Below are 23,519 nucleotides of genomic sequence, written 5' to 3'. Positions count from 1 at the left end.
ACTCAGGAGGCCCCTAGTACATCTAGCGCGCCAATACTCCTTACTATGCAACAATTAACGGCTGTAATGGATAATTCTGTCAAAAACATTTTAGCCAAAATGAACCCTTGTCAGCGTAAGCGTGGCTGCTCTGTTTTAGTTACTGAAGAGCATGACGACGCTGATATTAATATCTCTGAAGGGCCCCTAATCCAGTTTGAGGGGGCCAGGGAGGTTTTGTCTGAGGGAGAAATTACTGATTCAGGGAACATTTCTCATCAGGCTGAATCTGATGTGATTACATTTAAATTTAAGTTGGAACATCTCCGCATTTTGCTTAAGGAGGTATTATCCACTCTGGATGATTGTGAAAAGTTGGTCATTCCAGAGAAACTATGTAAAATGGACAAGTTCCTAGAGGTGCCGGGGCTCCCAGAAGCTTTTCCTATACCCAAGCGGGTGGCGGACATTGTTAATAAAGAATGGGAAAGGCCCGGTATTCCTTTCGTCCCTCCCCCCATATTTAAAAAATTGTTTCCTATGGTCGACCCCAGAAAGGACTTATGGCAGTCAGTCCCCAAGGTCGAGGGAGCGGTTTCTACTTTAAACAAACGCACCACTATACCCATAGAGGATAGTTGTGCTTTCAAAGATCCTATGGATAAAAAATTAGAAGGTTTGCTTAAAAAGATGTTTGTTCAGCAGGGTTACCTTCTACAACCCATTTCATGCATTGTCCCTGTCACTACAGCTGCATATTTCTGGTTTGATGAACTGATTAAGGTGCTCGATAGTGATTCTCCTCCTTATGAGGAGATTATGGACAGAATCAATGCTCTCAAATTGGCTAATTCTTTCACTCTAGACGCCACTTTGCAAGTGGCTAGGTTAGCGGCTAAGAATTCTGGGTTTGCTATTGTGGCGCGCAGAGCGCTTTGGTTGAAATCTTGGTCGGCTGATGCGTCTTCCAAGAACAAGTTACTAAACATTCCTTTCAAGGGGAAAACGCTGTTTGGCCCTGACTTGAAAGAGATTATCTCTGATATCACTGGGGGTAAGGGCCACGCCCTTCCTCAGGATAGGCCTTTCAAGGCAAAAAATAGACCTAATTTTCGTCCCTTTCGTAAAAACGGACCAGCCCAAAGTGCTACGTCCTCTAAGCAAGAGGGTAATACTTCTCAGGCCAAGCCAGCTTGGAGACCAATGCAAGGCTGGAACAAGGGAAAGCAGGCCAAGAAACCTGTCACTGCTACCAAGACAGCATGAAATATTGGCCCCCGATCCGGGACCGGATCTGGTGGGGGGCAGACTCTCTCTCTTCGCTCAGGCTTGGGCAAGAGATGTTCTGGATCCTTGGGCGCTAGAAATAGTCTCCCAGGGTTATCTTCTGGAATTCAAGGGACTTCCCCCAAGGGGGAGGTTCCACAGGTCTCAGTTGTCTTCAGACCACATAAAAAGACAGGCGTTCTTACATTGTGTAGAAGACCTGTTAAAAATGGGAGTGATTCATCCTGTTCCATTAAGAGAACAAGGGATGGGGTTCTACTCCAATCTGTTCATAGTTCCCAAAAAAGAGGGAACGTTCAGACCAATCTTAGATCTCAAGATCTTAAACAAATTTCTCAAGGTCCCATCGTTCAAGATGGAAACCATTCGAACTATCCTTCCTTCCATCCAGGAAGGTCAATTCATGACCACGGTGGATTTAAAGGATGCGTATCTACATATTCCTATCCACAAGGAACATCATCGGTTCCTAAGGTTTGCATTCCTGGACAAACATTACCAGTTTGTGGCGCTTCCTTTCGGATTAGCCACTGCTCCAAGGATTTTCACAAAGGTACTAGGGTCCCTTCTAGCGGTACTAAGACCAAGGGGCATTGCATTAGTACCTTACCTGGACGACATTCTGATTCAAGCGTCGTCCCTCCCTCGAGCAAAGGCTCACACGGACATCGTCCTGGCCTTTCTCAGATCTCACGGCTGGAAAGTGAACGTGGAAAAGAGTTCTCTATCCCCGTCAACAAGGGTTCCCTTCTTGGGAACAATTATAGACTCCTCAGAAATGAGGATTTTTCTAACAGAGGCCAGAAAGACAAAGCTTCTGGACTCTTGTCGGATACTTCATTCCGTTCCTCTTCCTTCCGTAGCTCAGTGCATGGAAGTGATCGGGTTGATGGTAGCGGCAATGGACATAGTTCCTTTTGCGCGCATTCATCTAAGACCATTACAACTGTGCATGCTCAGTCAGTGGAATGGGGACTATACAGACTTGTCTCCAAAGATACAAGTAAATCAGAGGACCAGAGACTCACTCCGTTGGTGGCTGTCCCTGGACAACCTGTCACGAGGGATGACATTCCACAGACCAGAGTGGGTCATTGTCACGACCGACGCCAGTCTGATGGGCTGGGGCGCGGTCTGGGGATCCCTGAAAGCTCAGGGTCTTTGGTCTCGGGAAGAATCTCTTCTACCGATAAATATTCTGGAACTGAGAGCGATATTCAATGCTCTCAAGGCTTGGCCTCAGCTAGCGAGGACCAAGTTCATTCGGTTTCAATCAGACAACATGACGACTGTTGCGTACATCAACCATCAGGGGGGAACAAGGAGTTCCCTAGCGATGGAAGAAGTGACCAAGATTATTCTATGGGCGGAGTCTCACTCCTGCCACCTGTCTGCTATCCACATCCCGGGAGTGGAAAATTGGGAAGCGGATTTTCTGAGTCGTCAGACATTGCATCCGGGGGAGTGGGAACTCCATCCGGAAATCTTTGCCCAAGTCACTCAACTATGGGGCATTCCAGACATGGATCTGATGGCCTCTCGTCAGAACTTCAAAGTTCCTTGCTACGGGTCCAGATCCAGGGATCCCAAGGCGGTTCTAGTGGATGCACTAGTAGCACCTTGGACCTTCAAACTAGCTTATGTGTTCCCGCCGTTTCCTCTCATCCCCAGGCTGGTAGCCAGGATCAATCAGGAGAGGGCGTCGGTGATCTTGATAGCTCCTGCGTGGCCACGCAGGACTTGGTATGCAGATCTGGTGAATATGTCATCGGCTCCACCTTGGAAGCTACCTTTGAGACGAGACCTTCTTGTTCAGGGTCCGTTCGAACATCCGAATCTGGTTTCACTCCAGCTGACTGCTTGGAGATTGAACGCTTGATTTTATCGAAGCGAGGTTTCTCAGATTCTGTTATCGATACTCTTGTTCAGGCCAGAAAGCCTGTAACTAGAAAGATTTACCACAAAATTTGGAAAAAATATATCTGTTGGTGTGAATCTAAAGGATTCCCTTGGGACAAGGTTAAGATTCCTAGGATTCTATCCTTCCTTCAAGAAGGATTGGAAAAAGGATTATCGGCAAGTTCCCTGAAGGGACAGATTTCTGCCTTGTCGGTGTTACTTCACAAAAAACTGGCAGCTGTGCCAGATGTTCAAGCCTTTGTTCAGGCTCTGGTTAGAATCAAGCCTGTTTACAAACCTTTGACTCCTCCTTGGAGTCTCAATTTAGTTCTTTCAGTTCTTCAGGGGGTTCCGTTTGAACCCTTACATTCCGTTGATATTAAGTTATTATCTTGGAAAGTTTTGTTTTTAGTTGCAATTTCTTCTGCTAGAAGAGTTTCAGAATTGTCTGCTCTGCAGTGTTCTCCTCCTTATCTGGTGTTCCATGCAGATAAGGTGGTTTTACGTACTAAACCTGGTTTTCTTCCAAAAGTTGTTTCTAACAAAAACATTAACCAGGAGATTATCGTACCTTCTCTGTGTCCGAAACCAGTTTCAAAGAAGGAACGCTTGTTGCACAATTTGGATGTTGTTCGCGCTCTAAAATTCTATTTAGATGCTACAAAGGATTTTAGACAAACATCTTCCTTGTTTGTTGTTTATTCAGGTAAAAGGAGAGGTCAAAAAGCAACTTCTACCTCTCTCTCTTTTTGGATTAAAAGCATCATCAGATTGGCTTACGAGACTGCCGGACGGCAGCCTCCCGAAAGAATCACAGCTCATTCCACTAGGGCTGTGGCTTCCACATGGGCCTTCAAGAACGAGGCTTCTGTTGATCAGATATGTAGGGCAGCGACTTGGTCTTCACTGCACACTTTTACCAAATTTTACAAGTTTGATACTTTTGCTTCTTCTGAGGCTATTTTTGGGAGAAAGGTTTTGCAAGCCGTGGTGCCTTCCATTTAGGTGACCTGATTTGCTCCCTCCCTTCATCCGTGTCCTAAAGCTTTGGTATTGGTTCCCACAAGTAAGGATGACGCCGTGGACCGGACACACCTATGTTGGAGAAAAAAGAATTTATGTTTACCTGATAAATTTCTTTCTCCAACGGTGTGTCCGGTCCACGGCCCGCCCTGGTTTTTTAATCAGGTCTGATAATTTATTTTCTTTAACTACAGTCACCACGGTACCATATGGTTTCTCCTATGCTATTATTCCTCCTTAACGTCGGTCGAATGACTGGGGTAGGCGGAGCCTAGGAGGGATCATGTGACCAGCTTTGCTGGGCTCTTTGCCATTTCCTGTTGGGGAAGAGAATATCCCCACAAGTAAGGATGACGCCGTGGACCGGACACACCGTTGGAGAAAGAAATTTATCAGGTAAACATAAATTCTGTTTTCTTGGTGTCTTTCTCATCATTTTTCTTGGCATTCTTTTAGAATTCCGAGAATTTTACAGTTTCTTCAGGATGGTTTAGATAAAAGTTTGTCCGCAAGTTCTTTGAAAGGACAAATCTCTGCTATTTCTGTTCTTTTTCACAGAAAGATTGCTAATCTTCCTGATATTCATTGTTTTGTACAAGCTTTGGTTCGTATAAAACCTGTCATTAAGTCAATTTCTCCTCCTTGGAGTTTTAATTTGGTTCTGGGGGCTCTTCAAGCTCCTCCTTTTGAACCCATGCATTTATTGGACATTAAATTACTTTCTTGGAAAGTTTTGTTCCTTTTGGCGATCTCTTCTGCCAGAAGAGTCTCTGAATTATCTGCTCTTTCTTGTGAGTCTCCTTTTCTGATTTTTCATCAGGATAAGGTGGTGTTGCGAACTTCTTTTGAATTTTTACCTAAGGTTGTGAATTCCAACAACATTAGTAGAGAAATTGTGGTTCCCTCATTATGTCCTAATTCTAAGGAGAAATCGTTGCATTCTTTGGATGTTGTTAGAGCTTTGAAATATTATGTTGAATCTACTAAGTCTTTCCGAAAGACTTCTAGTCTATTTGTTATCTTTTCCGGTTCTAGAAAAGGCCAGAAAGCTTCTGCCATTTCTTTGGCATCTTGGTTGAAATCTTTAATTCATCATGCCTATGTCGAGTCTGGTAAAACTCCGCCTCAAAGGATTACAGCTCATTCTACTAGGTCAGTTTCTACTTCCTGGGCGTTTAGGAATGAAGCTTCGGTTGACCAGATTTGCAAAGCAGCAACTTGGTCCTCTTTGCATACTTTTACTAAATTCTACCATTTTGATGTATTTTCTTCTTCTGAAGCAGTTTTTGGTAGAAAAGTACTTCAGGCAGCGGTTTCAGTTTGAATCTTCTGTTTATGTTTTTCATTAAACTTTATTTTAGGTGTGGATTATTTTCAGCAGGAATTGGCTGTCTTTATTTTATCCCTCCCTCTCTAGTGACTCTTGCGTGGAAAGATCCACATCTTGGGTAGTCATTATCCCATACGTCACTAGCTCATGGACTCTTGCTAATTACATGAAAGAAAACATAATTTATGTAAGAACTTACCTGATAAATTCATTTCTTTCATATTAGCAAGAGTCCATGAGGCCCACCCTTTTTTGTGGTGGTTATGATTTTTTTGTATAAAGCACAATTATTCCAATTCCTTATTTTATATGCTTTCGCACTTTTTTCTTATCACCCCACTTCTTGGCTATTCGTTAAACTGATTTGTGGGTGTGGTGAGGGGTGTATTTGTAGGCATTTTGAGGTTTGGGAAACTTTGCCCCTCCTGGTTAGGAATGTATATCCCATACGTCACTAGCTCATGGACTCTTGCTAATATGAAAGAAATGAATTTATCAGGTAAGTTCTTACATAAATTATGTTTTTTGCTGGCTGCCATCAGTGCATTAATGAAAAACTAAGCGTTAAAACTTTATAGTGTTTATGCAAATTTCCTGTATTTCTTAACAGAATACTAGAACTTATTCGGATCACTGTTTTTATTTTTTTTATTTTTTAGGATTTGATCAACACTGGCCTTAGCACATTATTTTTCTTCATTGCTTCTATAATTCTGGCATCTCTGAACCACAAAACTGGGGCGGAAATTTCTGCAGTGGTAAGGAAATCTTTTTTTTAATTTTTTTTTATTTTAAGAAAAAACCATCTTCGGTTAGAAGAGAGGGATTTTAACCGCTTTGTTACTGTAGAAATATATTGTTCCCACGTATTTAACATGGCATAAATTTCCTTCTTTTTCTTCTTTATATAGTAGTATTGCTCTAATTCAAAGAACTCTGACACTTAACACACTAATATGGACGGATCTCTTTGCTCCTCCAATTTTTAGCTATTAAATACTTGACACTATTAGGGGGTTTGTTCAACAATGGGTTCAATGGAAACTGCATATCCACAATGTCCTTAAAGGGACACTAAGCCCAGTTTTTTTCCTTTAATTATTCTGATAGATCATGCAGCTTTCTAATTTACTCCTATTATTAATTTCTTTCATGTAATTAACAAGAGTCCATGAGCTAGTGACGTATGGGATATACATTCCTACCAGGAGGGGCAAAGTTTCCCAAACCTTAAAATGCCTATAAATACACCCCTCACCACACCCACAAATCAGTTTTACAAACTTTGCCTCCGATGGAGGTGGTGAAGTAAGTTTGTGCTAGATTCTACGTTGATATGCGCTCCGCAGCAAGTTGGAGCCCGGTTTTCCTCTCAGCGTGCAGTGAATGTCAGAGGGATGTGAGGAGAGTATTGCCTATTGAATGCAGTGATCTCCTTCTACGGGGTCTATTTCATAAGGTTCTCTGTTATCGGTCGTAGAGATTCATCTCTTACCTCCCTTTTCAGATCGACGATATACTCTTATATTTACCATTTCCTCTACTGATTCTCGTTTCAGTACTGGTTTGGCTTTCTACAAACATGTAGATGAGTGTCCTGGGGTAAGTAAGTCTTATTTTCTGTGACACTCTAAGCTATGGTTGGGCACTTTATTTATAAAGTTCTAAATATATGTATTCAAACATTTATTTGCCTTGACTCAGAATGTTCAACTTTCCTTATTTCCAGACAGTCAGTTTCATATTTGGGATTATGCTTTAATTATCATATTTTTTCTTACCTCAAAAATTTGACTTTTTTCCCTGTGGGCTGTTAGGCTCGCGGGGGCTGAAAATGCTTCATTTTATTGCGTCATTTTTGGCGCGGACTTTTTTGGCGCAAAAATTCATTTCCGTTTCCGGCGTCATACGTGTCGCCGGAAGTTGCGTCATTTTTGACGTTATTTTGCGCCAAAAATGTCGGCGTTCCGGATGTGGCGTCATTTTTGGCGCCAAAAGCATTTAGGCGCCAAATAATGTGGGCGTTTTATTTGGCGCCAAAAAATATGGGCGTCGCTTTTGTCTCCACATTATTTCAGTCTCATTTTTCATTTGCTTCTGGTTGCTAGAAGCTTGATGTTTGGCATTTTTTTCCCATTCCTGAAACTGTCTTATAAGGAATTTGATCTATTTTGCTTTATATGTTGTTTTTTCTCTTACATATTGCAAGATGTCTCACGTTGCATCTGAGCCAGAAGATACTACAGGAAAACCTCTGCCTGCTGGATCTACCAAAGCTAAGTGTATCTGCTGTAAACTTTTGGTAGCTATTCCACCAGCTGTTGTTTGTATTAAATGTCATGACAAACTTGTTAATGCAGATAATATTTCCTTTAGTGATGTACCATTGCCTGTTGCAGTTCCCTCAACATCTAAGGTGCAGAATGTTCCTGATAACATAAGAGATTTTGTTTCTGAATCCATAAAGAAGGCTTTGTCTGTTATTTCTCCTTCTAGTAAACGTAAAAAGTCTTTTAAATCTTCTCTCTCTACAGATGAATTTTTAAATGAACACCATCATTCTGATTCTTTGGACTCTTCTGGTTCAGAGGATTCTGTCTCAGAGATTGATGCTGATAAATCTTCATATTTATTTAAGATGGAATTTATTCGCTCTTTACTTAAAGAAGTACTAATTGCTTTAGAAATAGAGGATTCTAGTCCTCTTGATACTAATTCTATACGTTTGGATAAGGTTTTTAAAGCTCCTGCGGTTATTCCAGAAGTCTTTCCTGTTCCTAATGCTATTTCTGCAGTAATTGCTAAGGAATGGGATAGATTGGGTAATTCATTTACTCCTTCTAAACGTTTTAAGCAATTATATCCTGTTCCGCCTGACAGGTTAGAATTTTGGGACAAAATCCCTAAAGTTGATGGGGCTATTTCTACCCTTGCTAAACGTACTACCATTCCTACATCAGATGGTACCTCGTTTAAGGATCCTTTAGATAGAAAAATTGAATATTTTCTAAGAAAAGCTTATCTATGTTCAGGTAATCTTCTTAGACCTGCTATATCATTGGCTGATGTTGCTGCAGCTTCAACTTTTTGGTTGGAAACTCTAGCGCAACAAGTAACAAATCGTGATTCTCATGATATTATTATTCTTCTCCAGCATGCTAATAATTTCATCTGTGATGCCATTTTTGATATTATTAGAGTTGATGTTAGATTTATGTCTCTGGCTATCTTAGCCAGAAGAGCTTTATGGCTTAAGACTTGGAATGCTGATATGGCTTCTAAATCAACTCTACTTTCCATTTCTTTCCAGGGAAACAAATTATTTGGTTCTCAGTTGGATTCTATTATTTCAACTGTTACTGGTGGGAAAGGAACTTTTTTACCACAGGATAAAAAGTCTAAAGGTAAAAACAGGGCTAACAATCGTTTTCGTTCCTTTCGTTTCAACAAAGAACAAAAGCCTGATCCTTCGTCCTCAGGAGCAGTTTCAGTTTGGAAACCATCTCCAGTCTGGAATAAATCCAAGCCTGCTAGAAAGGCAAAGCCTGCTTCTAAGTTCACATGAAGGTACGGCCCTCATTCCAGTTCAGCTGGTAGGGGGCAGGTTACGTTTTTTCAAAGAAATTTGGATCAATTCTGTTCACAATCTTTGGATTCAGAACATTGTTTCAGAAGGGTACAGAATTGGTTTCAAGATGAGACCTCCTGCAAAGAGATTTTTTCTTTCCCATGTCCCAGTAAATCCAGTGAAAGCTCAAGCATTTCTGAATTGTGTTTCAGATCTAGAGTTGGCTGGAGTAATTATGCCAGTTCCAGTTCCGGAACAGGGGATAGGGTTTTATTCAAATCTCTTCATTGTACCAAAGAAGGAGAATTCCTTCAGACCAGTTCTGGATCTAAAATTATTGAATCGTTATGTAAGGATACCAACGTTCAAGATGGTAACTGTAAGGACTATATTGCCTTTTGTTCAGCAAGGGAATTATATGTCCACAATAGATTTACAGGATGCATATCTGCATATTCCGATTCATCCAGATCATTATCAGTTCCTGAGATTCTCTTTTCTAGACAAGCATTACCAATTTGTGGCTCTACCGTTTGGCCTTGCTACAGCTCCAAGAATTTTCACAAAGATTCTCGGTGCCCTTCTGTCTGTAATCAGAGAACAGGGTATTGTGGTATTTCCTTATTTGGACGATATCTTGGTACTTGCTCCGTCTTTACATTTAGCAGAGTCTCATACGAATCGACTTGTGTTGTTTCTTCAAGATCATGGTTGGAGGATCAATTTACCAAAAAGTTCTTTGATTCCTCAAACAAGGGTAACCTTTCTGGGTTTCCAGATAGATTCAGTGTCCATGACTTTGTCTTTAACAGACAAGAGACGTCTAAAATTGATTACAGCCTGTCGAAACCTTCAGTCTCAATCATTCCCTTCGGTAGCCTTATGCATGGAAATTCTAGGTCTTATGACTGCTGCATCGGACGCGATCCCCTTTGCTCGTTTTCACATGCGACCTCTTCAGCTCTGTATGCTGAACCAATGGTGCAGGGATTACACGAAGATATATCAATTAATATCTTTAAAACCGATTGTTCGGCACTCTCTAACGTGGTGGACAGATCACCATCGTTTAATTCAGGGGGCTTCTTTTGTTCTTCCGACCTGGACTGTAGTTTCAACAGATGCAAGTCTCACAGGTTGGGGAGCTGTGTGGGGATCTCTGACGGCACAAGGAGTTTGGGAATCTCAGGAGGTGAGATTACCGATCAATATTTTGGAACTCCGTGCAGTTTTCAGAGCTCTTCAGTTTTGGCCTCTTCTGAAGAGAGAATCGTTCATTTGTTTTCAGACAGACAATGTCACAACTGTGGCATACATCAATCATCAAGGAGGGACTCACAGTCCTCTGGCTATGAAAGAAGTATCTCGAATTTTGGTTTGGGCGGAATCCAGCTCCTGTCTAATCTCTGCGGTTCATATCCCAGGTGTAGACAATTGGGAAGCGGATTATCTCAGTCGCCAAACGTTGCATCCGGGCGAATGGTCTCTTCACCCAGAGGTATTTCTTCAGATTGTTCAAATGTGGGGGTTCCCAGAGATAGATCTGATGGCCTCTCATCTAAACAAGAAACTTCCCAGGTATCTGTCCAGATCCCGGGATCCTCAGGCGGAGGCAGTGGATGCATTATCACTTCCTTGGAAGTATCATCCTGCCTATATCTTTCCGCCTCTAGTTCTTCTTCCAAGAGTAATCTCCAAGATTCTGAGGGAATGCTCGTTTGTTCTGCTAATAGCTCCGGCATGGCCTCACAGGTTTTGGTATGCGGATCTTGTCCGGATGGCATCTTGCCAACCATGGACTCTTCCGTTAAGACCAGACCTTCTGTCTCAAGGTCCTTTTTTCCATCCGGATCTGAAATCCTTAAATTTAAAGGTATGGAGATTGAACGCTTGATTCTTGGTCATAGAGGTTTCTCTGACTCCGTGATTAATACTATGTTACAGGCTCGTAAATCTGTATCTCGAGAGATATATTATAGAGTCTGGAAGACTTATATTTCTTGGTGTCTTTCTCATCATTTTTCTTGGCATTCTTTTAGAATACCGAGAATTTTACAGTTTCTTCAGGATGATTTAGATAAGGGTTTGTCCGCGAGTTCTTTGAAAGGACAAATCTCCGCTCTTTCTGTTCTTTTTCACAGAAAGAGTGCTATTCTTCCTGATATTCATTGTTTTGTACAAGCTTTGGTTCGTATAAAACCTGTCATTAAGTCTATTTCTCCTCCATGGTGTTTGAATTTGGTTTTGGGAGCTCTTCAAGCTCCTCCGTTTGAACCTATGCATTCATTGGACATTAAATTACTTTCTTGGAAAGTTTTGTTCCTTTTGGCCATCTCTTCTGCTAGAAGAGTTTCTGAATTATCTGCTCTTTCGTGTGAGTCTCCTTTTCTGATTTTTCATCAGGATAAGGCGGTGTTGCGAACTTCTTTTGAATTTTTACCTAAAGTTGTGAATTCCAACAACATTAGTAGAGAAATTGTGGTTCCTTCATTATGTCCTAATCCTAAGAATTCTAAGGAGAAATCATTGCATTCTTTGGATGTTGTTAGAGCTTTGAAATATTATGTTGAAGCTACGAAATCTTTCCGTAAGACTTCTAGTCTATTTGTTATCTTTTCCGGTTCTAGGAAAGGCCAGAAAGCTTCTGCCATTTCTTTGGCATCTTGGTTGAAATCTTTAATTCATCTTGCCTATGTTGAGTCGGGTAAAATTCCGCCTCAAAGAATTACAGCTCATTCTACTAGGTCAGTTTCTACTTCCTGGGCGTTTAGGAATGAAGCTTCGGTTGACCAGATCTGCAAAGCAGCAACTTGGTCCTCTTTGCATACTTTTACTAAATTCTACCATTTTGATGTATTTTCTTCTTCTGAAGCAGTTTTTGGTAGAAAAGTTCTTCAGGCAGCGGTTTCAGTTTGAATCTTCTGCTTATGTTTTTTGTTAAACTTTATTTTGGGTGTGGATTATTTTCAGCAGGAATTGGCTGTCTTTATTTTTTCCCTCCCTCTCTAGTGACTCTTGTGTGGAAAGATCCACATCTTGGGTAGTCATTATCCCATACGTCACTAGCTCATGGACTCTTGTTAATTACATGAAAGAAAACATAATTTATGTAAGAACTTACCTGATAAATTCATTTCTTTCATATTAACAAGAGTCCATGAGGCCCACCCTTTTTTGTGGTGGTTATGATTTTTTTGTATAAAGCACAATTATTCCAATTCCTTATTTTATATGCTTCGCACTTTTTTTCTTATCACCCCACTTCTTGGCTATTCGTTAAACTGATTTGTGGGTGTGGTGAGGGGTGTATTTATAGGCATTTTAAGGTTTGGGAAACTTTGCCCCTCCTGGTAGGAATGTATATCCCATACGTCACTAGCTCATGGACTCTTGTTAATATGAAAGAAATGAATTTATCAGGTAAGTTCTTACATAAATTATGTTTTTCTTTCTAATGATACAGTGAGTCCACGGATCATTATAATTACTGTTGGGAATATCACTCCTGACCAGCAGGAGGAGGCAAATAGCACCAAAGCAAAACTGTTAAATATCACTCCCCTACCCACAATCTCCAGTCATTCTCTTTGCCTGTAACAGTTGCAAGGAGGTGGTAAAGTTTAGGCCTTACAAGGGTAAGACCTTGTTTGGGCCGGGTTTAGCTGAGATTATTTCTGATATTACGGGAGGAAAGGGGCATTCTCTCCCTCAGGATAAGAGGAATAAGCAGAAGGGTCGTCAAAGTAAATTTTGTTCCTTTCAAAACTTTTCAGGTAAGCCTTCCCCCGCTTCTTCCAAGCAGGAAGAGTCTAAGTCCTCCTGGAAATCCAAACAGTCTTGGACTAAGGGGAAGCAATCTAAGAAGCACGTTACTGACTGTCTAAGTCAGCATGAAGGGTCTGCCCCCGATCCGGGAATGGATCTTGTGTGGGGCAGACTTTCTTTTCTTCTACAAGATACGAGTCCACAGATTTCATCCTTGCTTGTGGGATATTATCCTCCTGCTAATAGGAAGTGGCAAAGAGCACCACAGCAGAGCTGTATACATAGCTCCTCCCTTCCCCTCCACCTCCAGTCATTCTCTTTGCCTGTGTTATACTAGGAAGAGATAAAGTGTGGTGTTAGTTTTAGTTTCTTCAATCAAGAAGGTTTCTTTCATGTAATTAGCAAGAGTCCATGAGCTAGTGACGTATGGGATATACATTCCTACCAGGAGGGGCAAAGTTTCCCAAACCTTAAAATGCCTATAAATACACCCCTCACCACACCCACAATTCAGTTTTACAAACTTTGCCTCCTATGGAGGTGGTGAAGTAAGTTTGTGCTAGATTCTACGTTGATATGCGCTCCGCAGCAGGTTGGAGCCCGGTTTTCCTCTCAGCGTGCAGTGAATGTCAGAGGGATGTGAGGAGAGTATTGCCTATTTGAATGCAATGATCTCCTTCTACGGGGTCTATTTCATAGGTTCTCTGTTATCGGTCGTAGAGATTCATCTCTTACCTCCCTTTTCAGATCGACGATATACTCATATATATACCATTACCTCTGCTGATTTTCGTTTCAGTACTGGTTTGGCTTTCTACAACATGTAGATGAGTGTCCTGGGGTAAGTAAGTAAGCTTATTTTCTGTGACACTCTAAGCTATGGTTAGGCACTTTTTTATAAAGTTCTAAATATATGTATTCAAACATTTATTTGCCTTGACTCAGGATGTTCAACATTCCTTATTTTCAGACAGTCAGTTTCATACTTGGGATAAATGCATTTGTTTCAATCATTTTTTCTTACCTTAAAAAATTTGACTTTTTTCCTGTGGGCTGTTAGGCTCGCGGGGGCAGAAAATGCTTCATTTTATTGCGTCATTCTTGGCGCGGACTTTTTTGGCGCAAAATTTTTTTTCTGTTTCCGGCGTCATACGTGTCGCCGGAAGTTGCGTCATTTTTTGACGTTTTTTGCGTCAAAAGTGTCGGCGTTCCGGATGTGGCGTCATTTTTGGCGCCAAAAGCATTTAGGCGCCAAATAATGTGGGCGTCTTTTTTGGCGCTAAAAAATATGGGCGTCCTTTTTGTCTCCACATTATTTAAGTCTCATTATTTATTGCTTCTGGTTGCTAGAAGCTTGTTCACTGGCATTTTTTTCCCATTCCTGAAACTGTCATTTAAGGAATTTGATCAATTTTGCTTTATATGTTGTTTTTTCTCTTACATATTGCAAGATGTTCCACGTTGCAACTGAGTCAGAAGATACTTCAGGAAAATCGCTGCCCAGTGCTGGAGCTACCAAGCTAAGTGTATCTGCTATAAACTTTTGGTATCTGTTTCTCCAGCTGTTGTTTGTATTGCATGTCATGACAAACTTATTAATGCAGATAAAATTTCCTTTAGTACTGTTACATTACCTGTTGCTGTTCCGTCAACATCTAATTTTCAGAGTGTTCCTGATAACATAAGAGATTTTATTTTTTAAATCCATTAAGAAGGCTATGTCTGTTATTTCTCCTTCTAGTATACATAAAAGTCTTTTAAAACTTCTCTTTTTTCAGATGAATTTTTAAATGAACATCATCATTCTGATACTGATAATGGTTCTTCTGGTTCAGAGGTTTCTGTCTCAGAGGTTGATGTTGATAAATCTTTGTATTTGTTCAAGATGGAATTTATTCATTCTTTACTTAAAGAAGTATTAATTGCATTAGAAATAGAGGATTCTGGTCCTCTTGATACTAAATCTAAACGTTTAAATAAGGTTTTTAAATCTCCTGTAGTTATTCCAGAAGTGTTTTCTCTCCCTGATGCTATTTCTGAAGTAATTTCCAGGGAATGGAATAATTTGGGTAATTCATTTACTCCTTCTAAACGTTTAAGCAATTATATCCTGTGCCATCTGACAGATTAGAGTTTTGGGACAAAATCTCTAAGGTTAATGGGGCTGTCTCTACTCCTGCTAAACGTACTACTATTCCTATGGCAGATAGTACTTCATTTAAGGATCCTTTAGATAGGAAGATTGAATCCTTTCTAAGAAAAGCTTACTTATGTTCAGGTAATCTTCTTAGACCTGCTATATTTTTAGCGGATGTTGCTGCAGCTTCAACTTTTTGGTTAGAAGCTTTAGCGCAACAAGTAACAGATCATAATTTTATAGCATTATTATTATTCTATAACATGCTAATTTTATTTGTGATACCATCTTTTGATATCATTAGGGTTGATGTCAGGTATATGTCTCTAGCTATTTTAGCTAGAAAAGCTTTATGGCTTAAAACTTGGAATGCTGATATGTCTTCTAAGTCAACTTTGCTTTCCCTTTCTTTCCAGGGTAATAAATTATTCGATTTTCAGTTGGATTCTATTATCTCAACTGTTACTGGAGGGAAGGGAACTTTTTTTTTACCAAAGGATAAAAAAATCTAAGGTAAATTTAGGTCTAATAATCATTTTCGTTCCTTTCCTCACAACAAGGAACAAAAGCCTGATCCTTCATCCTCAGGAGCGGTATCAGTTTGGAAACCTTTTCCAGTTTGGAATATATCCAAGCCTTATAGAAACCTATAGCCAGCTCCTAAATACCCATGAAGGTGCGGCCCTCATTCCAGCTCAGCTGGTATGGGGCAGTTTACGTTTTCTTTAAAGGTACAGAATTGGCTTCAAGTTAAGACCTCCTGCAAAGAGATTTTTTTTTTCTTTCCCGTGTCCCAGTAAACACAGCAAAGGCTCAGCATTTCTGAAATGTGTTTCAGATCTAGAGTTGGCTGGAGTAATTATGCCAGTTCCAGTTCTGGAACAGGGGCTGGGGTTTTATTCTATCTCTTCATTGTACCAAAGAAGGTCAATTCCTTCAGACCAGTTCCGGATCTATCTATATTGAATCATTATGTAAGGATACCAACATTCAAGATGGTAACTGTAGGACTATCCTGCCTTTTGTTTAGCAAGGGCATTATATGTCTACAATAGATTTACAGGATGCATATCTGCATATTCCGATTCATCCAGATCACTTTTAGTTTCTGAGATTCTCTTTTAGACTAGCATTACCAGTTTTGTGGCTCTACCGTTTGGCCTAGCGTCAGCTCCAAGAATTTTTTTCAAAGGTTCTGGGTGCCCTTCTGTCTGTAATCAGAGAACAGGGTTTTGGTATTTCCTTTTTTGGACGATATCTTGGTACTTGCTCAGTCTTCACATTTTCGCAGAATCTCATACGAATCGACTTGTGTTGTTTCTTCAAGATCATGGTTGGAGGATCAATTTACCAATCAGTTCATTGTTTCCTCAGACAAGGGTAACCTTTTTAGGTTTCCAGATAGATTCAGTGTCTATGACTCTGTCCTTGTCAGATAAGAGAAGTTTAACATTGATATCAGCTTGTCAAAACCTTCAGTCACAATCATTCTCTTTGGTAGCCTTATGCATGGAAATTTTAGGTCTTAGGACTGCCGCATCGGATGCGATCTCCTTTGCTCGTTTTCACATGCGACCTCTTCAGCTCTGTATACTGAACCAGTGGTGCAGGGATTACACAAAGATATCTCAATTAATATCTTTAAACCGATTATACGACACTCTCTGACATGGTGGACAGTTCACCATCGTTTAGTTCAGGGGGCTTTTTTGTTCTTCCGACCTGGACTATAATCTCAACAGATGCAAGTCTTACAGGTTGGGGAGCTGTGTGGGGGTCTCTGACGGCACAAGGGGTTTGGGAATCTCAGGAGGTGAGATTACCGATCAATATTTTTGAACTCCGTGCAATTTTCAGAGCTCTTCAGTCTTGGCCTCTTCTGAAGAGAGAGTTGTTCATTTGTTTTCAGATAGACAATGTCACAGCTGTGGCATACATCAATCATCAAGGAGGGACTCACAGTCCTCTGGCTATGAAAGAAGTATCTCGAATTTTGGTTTGGGCGGAATCCAGCTCCTGTCTAATCTCTGTGGTTCATATCCCAGGTATAGACAATTGGGAAGCGGATTATCTCAGTCGCCAAACGTTGCATCCGGGCGAATGGTCTCTTCACCCAGAGGTATTTCTTCAGATTGTTCAAATGTGGGAACTCCCAGAAATAGATCTGATGGCTTCTCATCTAAACAAGAAACTTCCCTGGTATCTGTCCAGATCCCGGGATCCTCGGGCGGAAGCAGTGGATACATTATCACTTCCTTGGAAGTATCATCCTGCCTATATCTTTCCGCCTCTAGTTCTTCTTCCAAGAGTATTCTCCAAGATTCTAAAGGAATGCTCGTTTGTCCTGCTGGTAGCTCCAGCATTGCCTCACAGGTTTTGGTATGCGGATCTTGTCCGGATGGCCTCTTGCCAGCTGTGGACTCTTCCGTTAAGACCAGACTTTCTGTCGCAAGGTCCTTTTTTCTATCAGGATCTCAAATCCTTAAATTTTAAGGTATGGAGTTTGAACGCTTGATTCTTGGTCAAAGAAGGTTTCTCTGACTCTGTGATTAATACTATGTGACAGGCTCGTAAATCTGTATCTAGTGAGATATATTATAGAGTCTGGAAGACTTATATTTCTTAGTGTCTTTCTCATCTTTTTTTCTTGGCATTCTTTTTGAATACCGAGAATTTTTCAGTTTCTTCAGGATGGTTTAGATAAAGGTTAAAAAAGGATAAAAAAATCTAAGGTAAATTTAGGTCTAATAATCATTTTCGTTCCTTTCCTCACAACAAGGAACAAAAGCCTGATCCTTCATCCTCAGGAGCGGTATCAGTTTGGAAACCTTTTCCAGTTTGGAATATATCCAAGCCTTATAGAAAAAGGTTTGTCCGCAAGTTCCTTGAAAGGACAAAAGATGACAAATAATACAAAGCTCTAACAGCATCCAAAGAATGCAATGATTTCTCCTTAGAATTCATAGGATTAGGACATAATGAAGGAACCACAATTTCTCTACTAAGGTTGTTAGAATTCACAACCTTAGGTAAAAAATTCAAAAGAAGTTTGCAGCACCGCCTCATCCTGATGAAAAATCAGAAAAGGAGACTCACAAGAAAGAGCAGATAATTCAGAGACTCTTCTGGCAGAAGAGATGGCCAAAAGAAACAAAACTTTCAAAGAAAGTAATATAACAGAAGGATTGCTAATCTTCCTGATATTTCATTGTTTTGTACAAGCTTTGGTTCGTATAAAACCTGTCATTAAGTCAATTTCTCCTCCTTGGAGTTTGAATTTGGTTCTGGGGGCTTTTCAATCTCCTCCTTTTGAACCCATGCATTCTTTGGTCGTTATATTACTTTCTTTGAAAGTTTTGTTTCTTTTGGCCATCTCTTCTGCCAGAAGAGTCTCTGAATTATCTGCTCTTTCTTGTGAGTCTCCTTTTCTGATTTTTCATCAGGATGAGGCGGTGCTGCAAACTTCTTTTGAATTTTTTACCTAAGGTTGTGAATTCTAACAACCTTAGTAGAGAAATTGTGGTTCCTTCATTATGTCCTAATCCTATGAATTCTAAGGAGAAATCATTGCATTCTTTGGATGCTGTTAGAGCTTTGTATTATTTGTCATCTTTTCCGGTTCTAGAAAAGGCCAGAAAGCTTCTGCCATTTCTTTGGCATCTTGGTTGAAATCTTTATTTCATCATGCTTGTGTCGAGTCGGGTAAAACTCCGCCCTAAGGATTACAGTTCATTCTACTAGGTCAGTTTCTACTTCCTGGGCGTTTAGGAATGAAGCTTCGATTGATCAGATTTGCAAAGCAGCAACTTGGTCCTCTTTGAATATTTTTTCTAAAATTCTACCATTTTGATGTGTTTTCTTCTTCTGAAGCAGTTTTTGGTAGAAAAGTTCTTCAGGCAGTGGTTTCAGTTTGAATCTTCTGCTTATGTTTTTCATTAAACTTTATTTTGGGTGTGGATTATTTTCAGCAGGAATTGGCTGTCTTTATTTTATCCCTCCCTCTCTAGTGACTCTTGTGTGGAAAGATCCACATCTTGGGTAGTCATTATCCCATACGTCACTAGCTCATGGACTCTTGCTAATTACATGAAAGAAAATTTATGTAAGAACTTACCTGATAAATTAATTTCTTTCATATTAGCAAGAGTCCATGAGGCCCGCCCTTTTTTGTGGTGGTTATGATTTTTTTGTATAAAGCACAATTATTCCAATTCCTTATTTTATATGCTTTCGCACTTTTTTCTTATCACCCCACTTCTTGGCTATTCGTTAAACTGAATTGTGGGTGTGGTGAGGGGTGTATTTATAGGCATTTTGAGGTTTGGGAAACTTTGCCCCTCCTGGTAGGAATGTATATCCCATACGTCACTAGCTCATGGACTCTTGCTAATATGAAAGAAATGAATTTATCAGGTAAGTTCTTACATAAATTATGTTTTTTTATTTTAAATGCTACCGGTGTGTACTATTTTCCTCAGGGGGTTATGGAAGAAGATTTCTGCCCTGAGGTTGATGATCTTAGCAGTTGTAACTTAAGATCCACGCTGGTCCCTGCAAGACTTCTGAAGGTAACACATGAGACATCCTCAGTGTGGAGACCGGTTTCATTCTACAAGCAGCATTAAGGTATGTGCAGCCTTTAATTTCTGAGGAGACTTGATATGTCAGAATTGGCTGGCATTTATTTCCCTGTATGGGAATGGGGTAAGCAGTAAACCTGTTGTACAGAGGGGTGTTACTGGAGTTCCCTGTTTTTATTTCCTTTTATTATTTGACATTATAAGGGCATGACACTATGGGAGAGACACAAAAGAAAAACGTTTATAAGAGAGTTTATTTTTATGACCAGTATGACTTACTGGGATCTGTTTTGGGGTGTATATGTGTTAACACTTAGCTTGGTGTAAAACCGCTTCTCCATGCGGTTGTGTTTGGGCCTACTCCGGCATCGACCTTAAGGGACGGGGCTTATTTTTGTGTGCTCAGATGCGCACTTCCTTCTGACTAGGCTGCAGCAAGCTGTGACTCCGGTTGCTCCTGGACAGTATATCTCTGGTCTGGAGGGTTGGCAACTCATTTCGAAGTACCCTGGGGGCAGGTAGGCGCCACAGCAGAGCTTTGGCGAGGTGCAGGGGGTATTTTTGATGTGAACTGACGTTTTTGCTTTTCTAAGTTACTTTAGTGCCTTATTCTCCCCTTACTACTGGGGTGCAGTAATTTTTGGAATAACCAACAAGTTTGAGTTAAATTTTGAGTAAATTTAACGTTATTTAGGCAATTTTGGAAAAATTGTTCACTTTTTATTTTCTTAAAGGCGCAGTACACATTTTTCAAAAAGTTTATTTAAGCAATAAATAAGGTGTTTAAACGACTTCTGTGTTTATTACTAGTCTATTCAACATGTCTGACATTGAGGAATCTCATTGTTCTATGTGTTTAGAAGCTATTGTGGAACCCCCCTTAACATTGTGTACCTCTTGTACTAAAAGAGCCTTACGTTGTAAAGACCATATTTTAGGTCAAGAAAGTGTGTCTAAGGATGATTCTCAATCTGAAGAGAATCAGGATATGCCATCCAATTCTCCTCAAGTGTCACAACCTTTAACGCCCACACAAGCGACGCCAAGTACCTCCTAGTGCATCTAATTATTTTACTCTGCAGGAGATGGCTGCAGTTATGTCAACTACCCTTACAGAGGTATTATCTAAATTACCAGTGTTGCAGGGTAAACGCAGTAGGTCAGGTATTAATGTAAATACTGAATCCTCTGATGCTTTATTAGCTTTTTCAGATGTACCCTCACAGTGTTCAGAGATGGGGTCAGGGAATTGCTGTCTGAGGGAGAAATTTCAGACTCAGGGAAAGTATTACCTCAGACAGATTCGGACACTATGTCCTTTAAATTTAGGCTTGATCACCTCCGCCTGTTACTTTGGGAGGTTTTAGCGACTCTGGATGATTGTGATCCTATTGTAATACCACCAGAGAAGATGTGTAAGATGGATAAATATCTAGAAGTACCTACTTACACTGATGTTTTTCCGGTTCCTAAACGAATTTCGGAAATTATAAAAAAGGAATGGGATAGACCAGGTATACCGTTTTCTCCCCCTCCTAATTTTAAGAAAATGTTTCCTATATCAGACGCCATTCGGGACTTGTGGCAAACGGTCCCTAAGGTAGAAGGAGCAATATCTACCCTGGCTAAGTGGTCAACTATACCCATTGAGGACAGTTGTGCTTTCAAAGACCCTATGGACAAAAAATTAGAGGGTCTACTAAAGAAATTATTTATTAATCAGGGTTTTCTTTTACAACCTACGGCTTTCATTGTTCCAGTAACTACTGCAGCAGCTTTTTGGTTTGAGGCTCTAGAAGAATCTCTTAAGGTTGAGACCACATTAGATGACATTTTAGATAGAATTAAAGCTCTCAAGCTAGCTAATTCTTTTATTACTGATGCCACTTTTCAAATTGATAAATTAGCGGCGAAAAATGCAGGATTTGCTATTCTAGCACGTAGAGCGTTGTGGCTCAAATCTTGGTCTGCTGATGTCTCGTCAAAAACTAAGCTTTTAGCTATTCCTTTTAAAGGTAAGACCCTTTTTGTGCCTGAATTGAAGGAAATCATTTCTGACATTACAGGAGGTAAAGGCCATGCCCTACCTCAGGATAAGTCTGTTAAGATGAGGGGTAAACAAAATAATTTACGTTCCTTTCGGAACTTTAAAGGAGGTCCCTCCGCTTGAGACCTAACCAGAACTGGAATAAAGGTAAGCAATCCAAAAAGCCCGCTGCTGCTACTAAGACCGCATGAAGGGGCGGCCCCCGATCCGGGATTGGATCTAGTAGGGGGCAGACTCTTTCTTTGCACAGGCTTGGGCAAGAGATGTTCAGGACCCCTGGGCACTAGAAATAGTGACCCACGGTTATCAATTGGAATTAATGGACTTTCTCCCAAGAGGGAGATTTCATCTTTCAAGATTATCTGCAAACCAGATAAAAAGAGAGGCGTTCTTACGCTGTGTAAAAGACCTTTTTACCATTGGAGTAATTTGTCCAGTTCCAAAATTGGAACAAGGACAGGGGTTCTACTCAAATCTATTTGTGGTTCCCAAAGAAAGGGAACTTTCAGACCCATCTTAGACCTCAAGTGTCTAAACAGGTTTCTCAAAGTCCCATCATTCAAGATGGAAACTATTCGTACAATTTTACCAATGATCCAGGAGGGTCAATATATGACTACCGTGGACTTGAAGGATGCTTACCTTCATATTCCTATCCACAAGGATCATCATCAGTTTCTAAGGTTTGCCTTCCTGGACAAACATTATCAGTTTGTGGCTCTTCCCTTCGGGTTGGCCACAGCACCCAGAATCTTCACAAAGGTTCTAGGGTCTCTTTTGGCGGTTCTCAGACCTCGAGGCATAGCAGTGGCGCCTTATCTGGACGATATTCTGATCCAGGTGTCAACATATCATCTGACAAAATCTCACACGAACACAGTGTTGTCTTTTCTAATAACTCACGGTTGGAAGGTGAACATAGAGAAAAGTTCACTTGTTCCACAGACAAGGGTTACTTCCTTGGAGACTCTGATAGACTCGGTAGCCATGAAAATATTTCTGACGGAGGTCAGAAAGTCAAAGATTCTAAATACTTGCCGAGCACTTCTGTCCATTCCTTGGCCATCAGTGGCTCAGTGTATGGAGATAATTGGATTAATGGTAGCGGCAATGGACATCATTCCATTTACTCATTTAAATCTCAGACCGCTGCAGCTGTGCATGCTCGGACAGTGGAATGGGGATTATGCAGACTTATCTCCTCAGATAAATCTAAATCAAGAAACCAGAGACTCTCTCTCTTCTTTGGTGGTTGTCGCTGGATCATCTGTCCCAGGGGACTTGTTTCCACAGACCCTCGTGGGTGATAGTGACAACGGACGCCAGCTTTCTGGGCTGGGGTGCAGTCTGGAATTCCCTGAAGGCTCAGGGTGTTTGGACTCAGGTGGAGTCTCTACTTCCAATCAATATTCTGGAACTGAGAGCAATATTCAATACGCTTCAGGCATGGCCTCAGTTGGCTCCGGCCAAATTCATCAGATTCCAACATCACGACTGTGGCCTATATCAATCATCAGGGGGAACAAGGAGTTCCTTAGCAATGAGAGGTATCCAAGATAATCCGTTGGGCGGAGGCCCACTCTTGTCATCTGTCAGCAATCTACATCCCAGGAGTAGAGAACTGGGAAGTGGATTTTCTAAGTCAACAGACTTTTCATCCGGGGGAGTGGGAACTCCACCCGGAGGTGTTTGCCTCGTTGATTCTCCGATGGGGCAAACCGGAATTGGATCTGATGGCATCTCGACAGAATGTCAAGCTTCCAAGATGCGGATCCAGGTCGAGGGATCCTCAGGCCGAACTGATAGATGCCTTGGCAGTGCCTTGGTCGTTCAGCCCAGCTTATGTGTTTCCACAGTTTCCTCTCCTTCCACGCGTGATTGCTCGAATCAAACAGGAGAAAGCT

General features: G+C 40.8%; 1 protein-coding gene across 1 annotated transcript in view; it reads left to right on the top strand.

Moving 5' to 3' along the window:
• The window catches only part of CMTM4 (CKLF like MARVEL transmembrane domain containing 4), a 201,570-nt gene that overhangs the window by 103,288 nt on the left and 74,763 nt on the right, over window positions 1-23,519 (top strand). Inside the window, exon 3 of the mRNA XM_053699949.1 lies at window positions 6,178-6,278. Within this exon, the coding sequence (XP_053555924.1) occupies window positions 6,178-6,278 (101 nt within the window). The remainder of the gene's footprint in view (window positions 1-6,177; window positions 6,279-23,519) is intronic.

This window comes from Bombina bombina, chromosome 1 (assembly GCF_027579735.1).
Source record: "Bombina bombina isolate aBomBom1 chromosome 1, aBomBom1.pri, whole genome shotgun sequence".
NCBI lineage: Eukaryota > Metazoa > Chordata > Amphibia > Anura > Bombinatoridae > Bombina > Bombina bombina.
The sequence above is the reverse complement of the archived record's forward strand: the minus strand, read 5'-3'. Positions and strand labels throughout refer to the sequence as shown.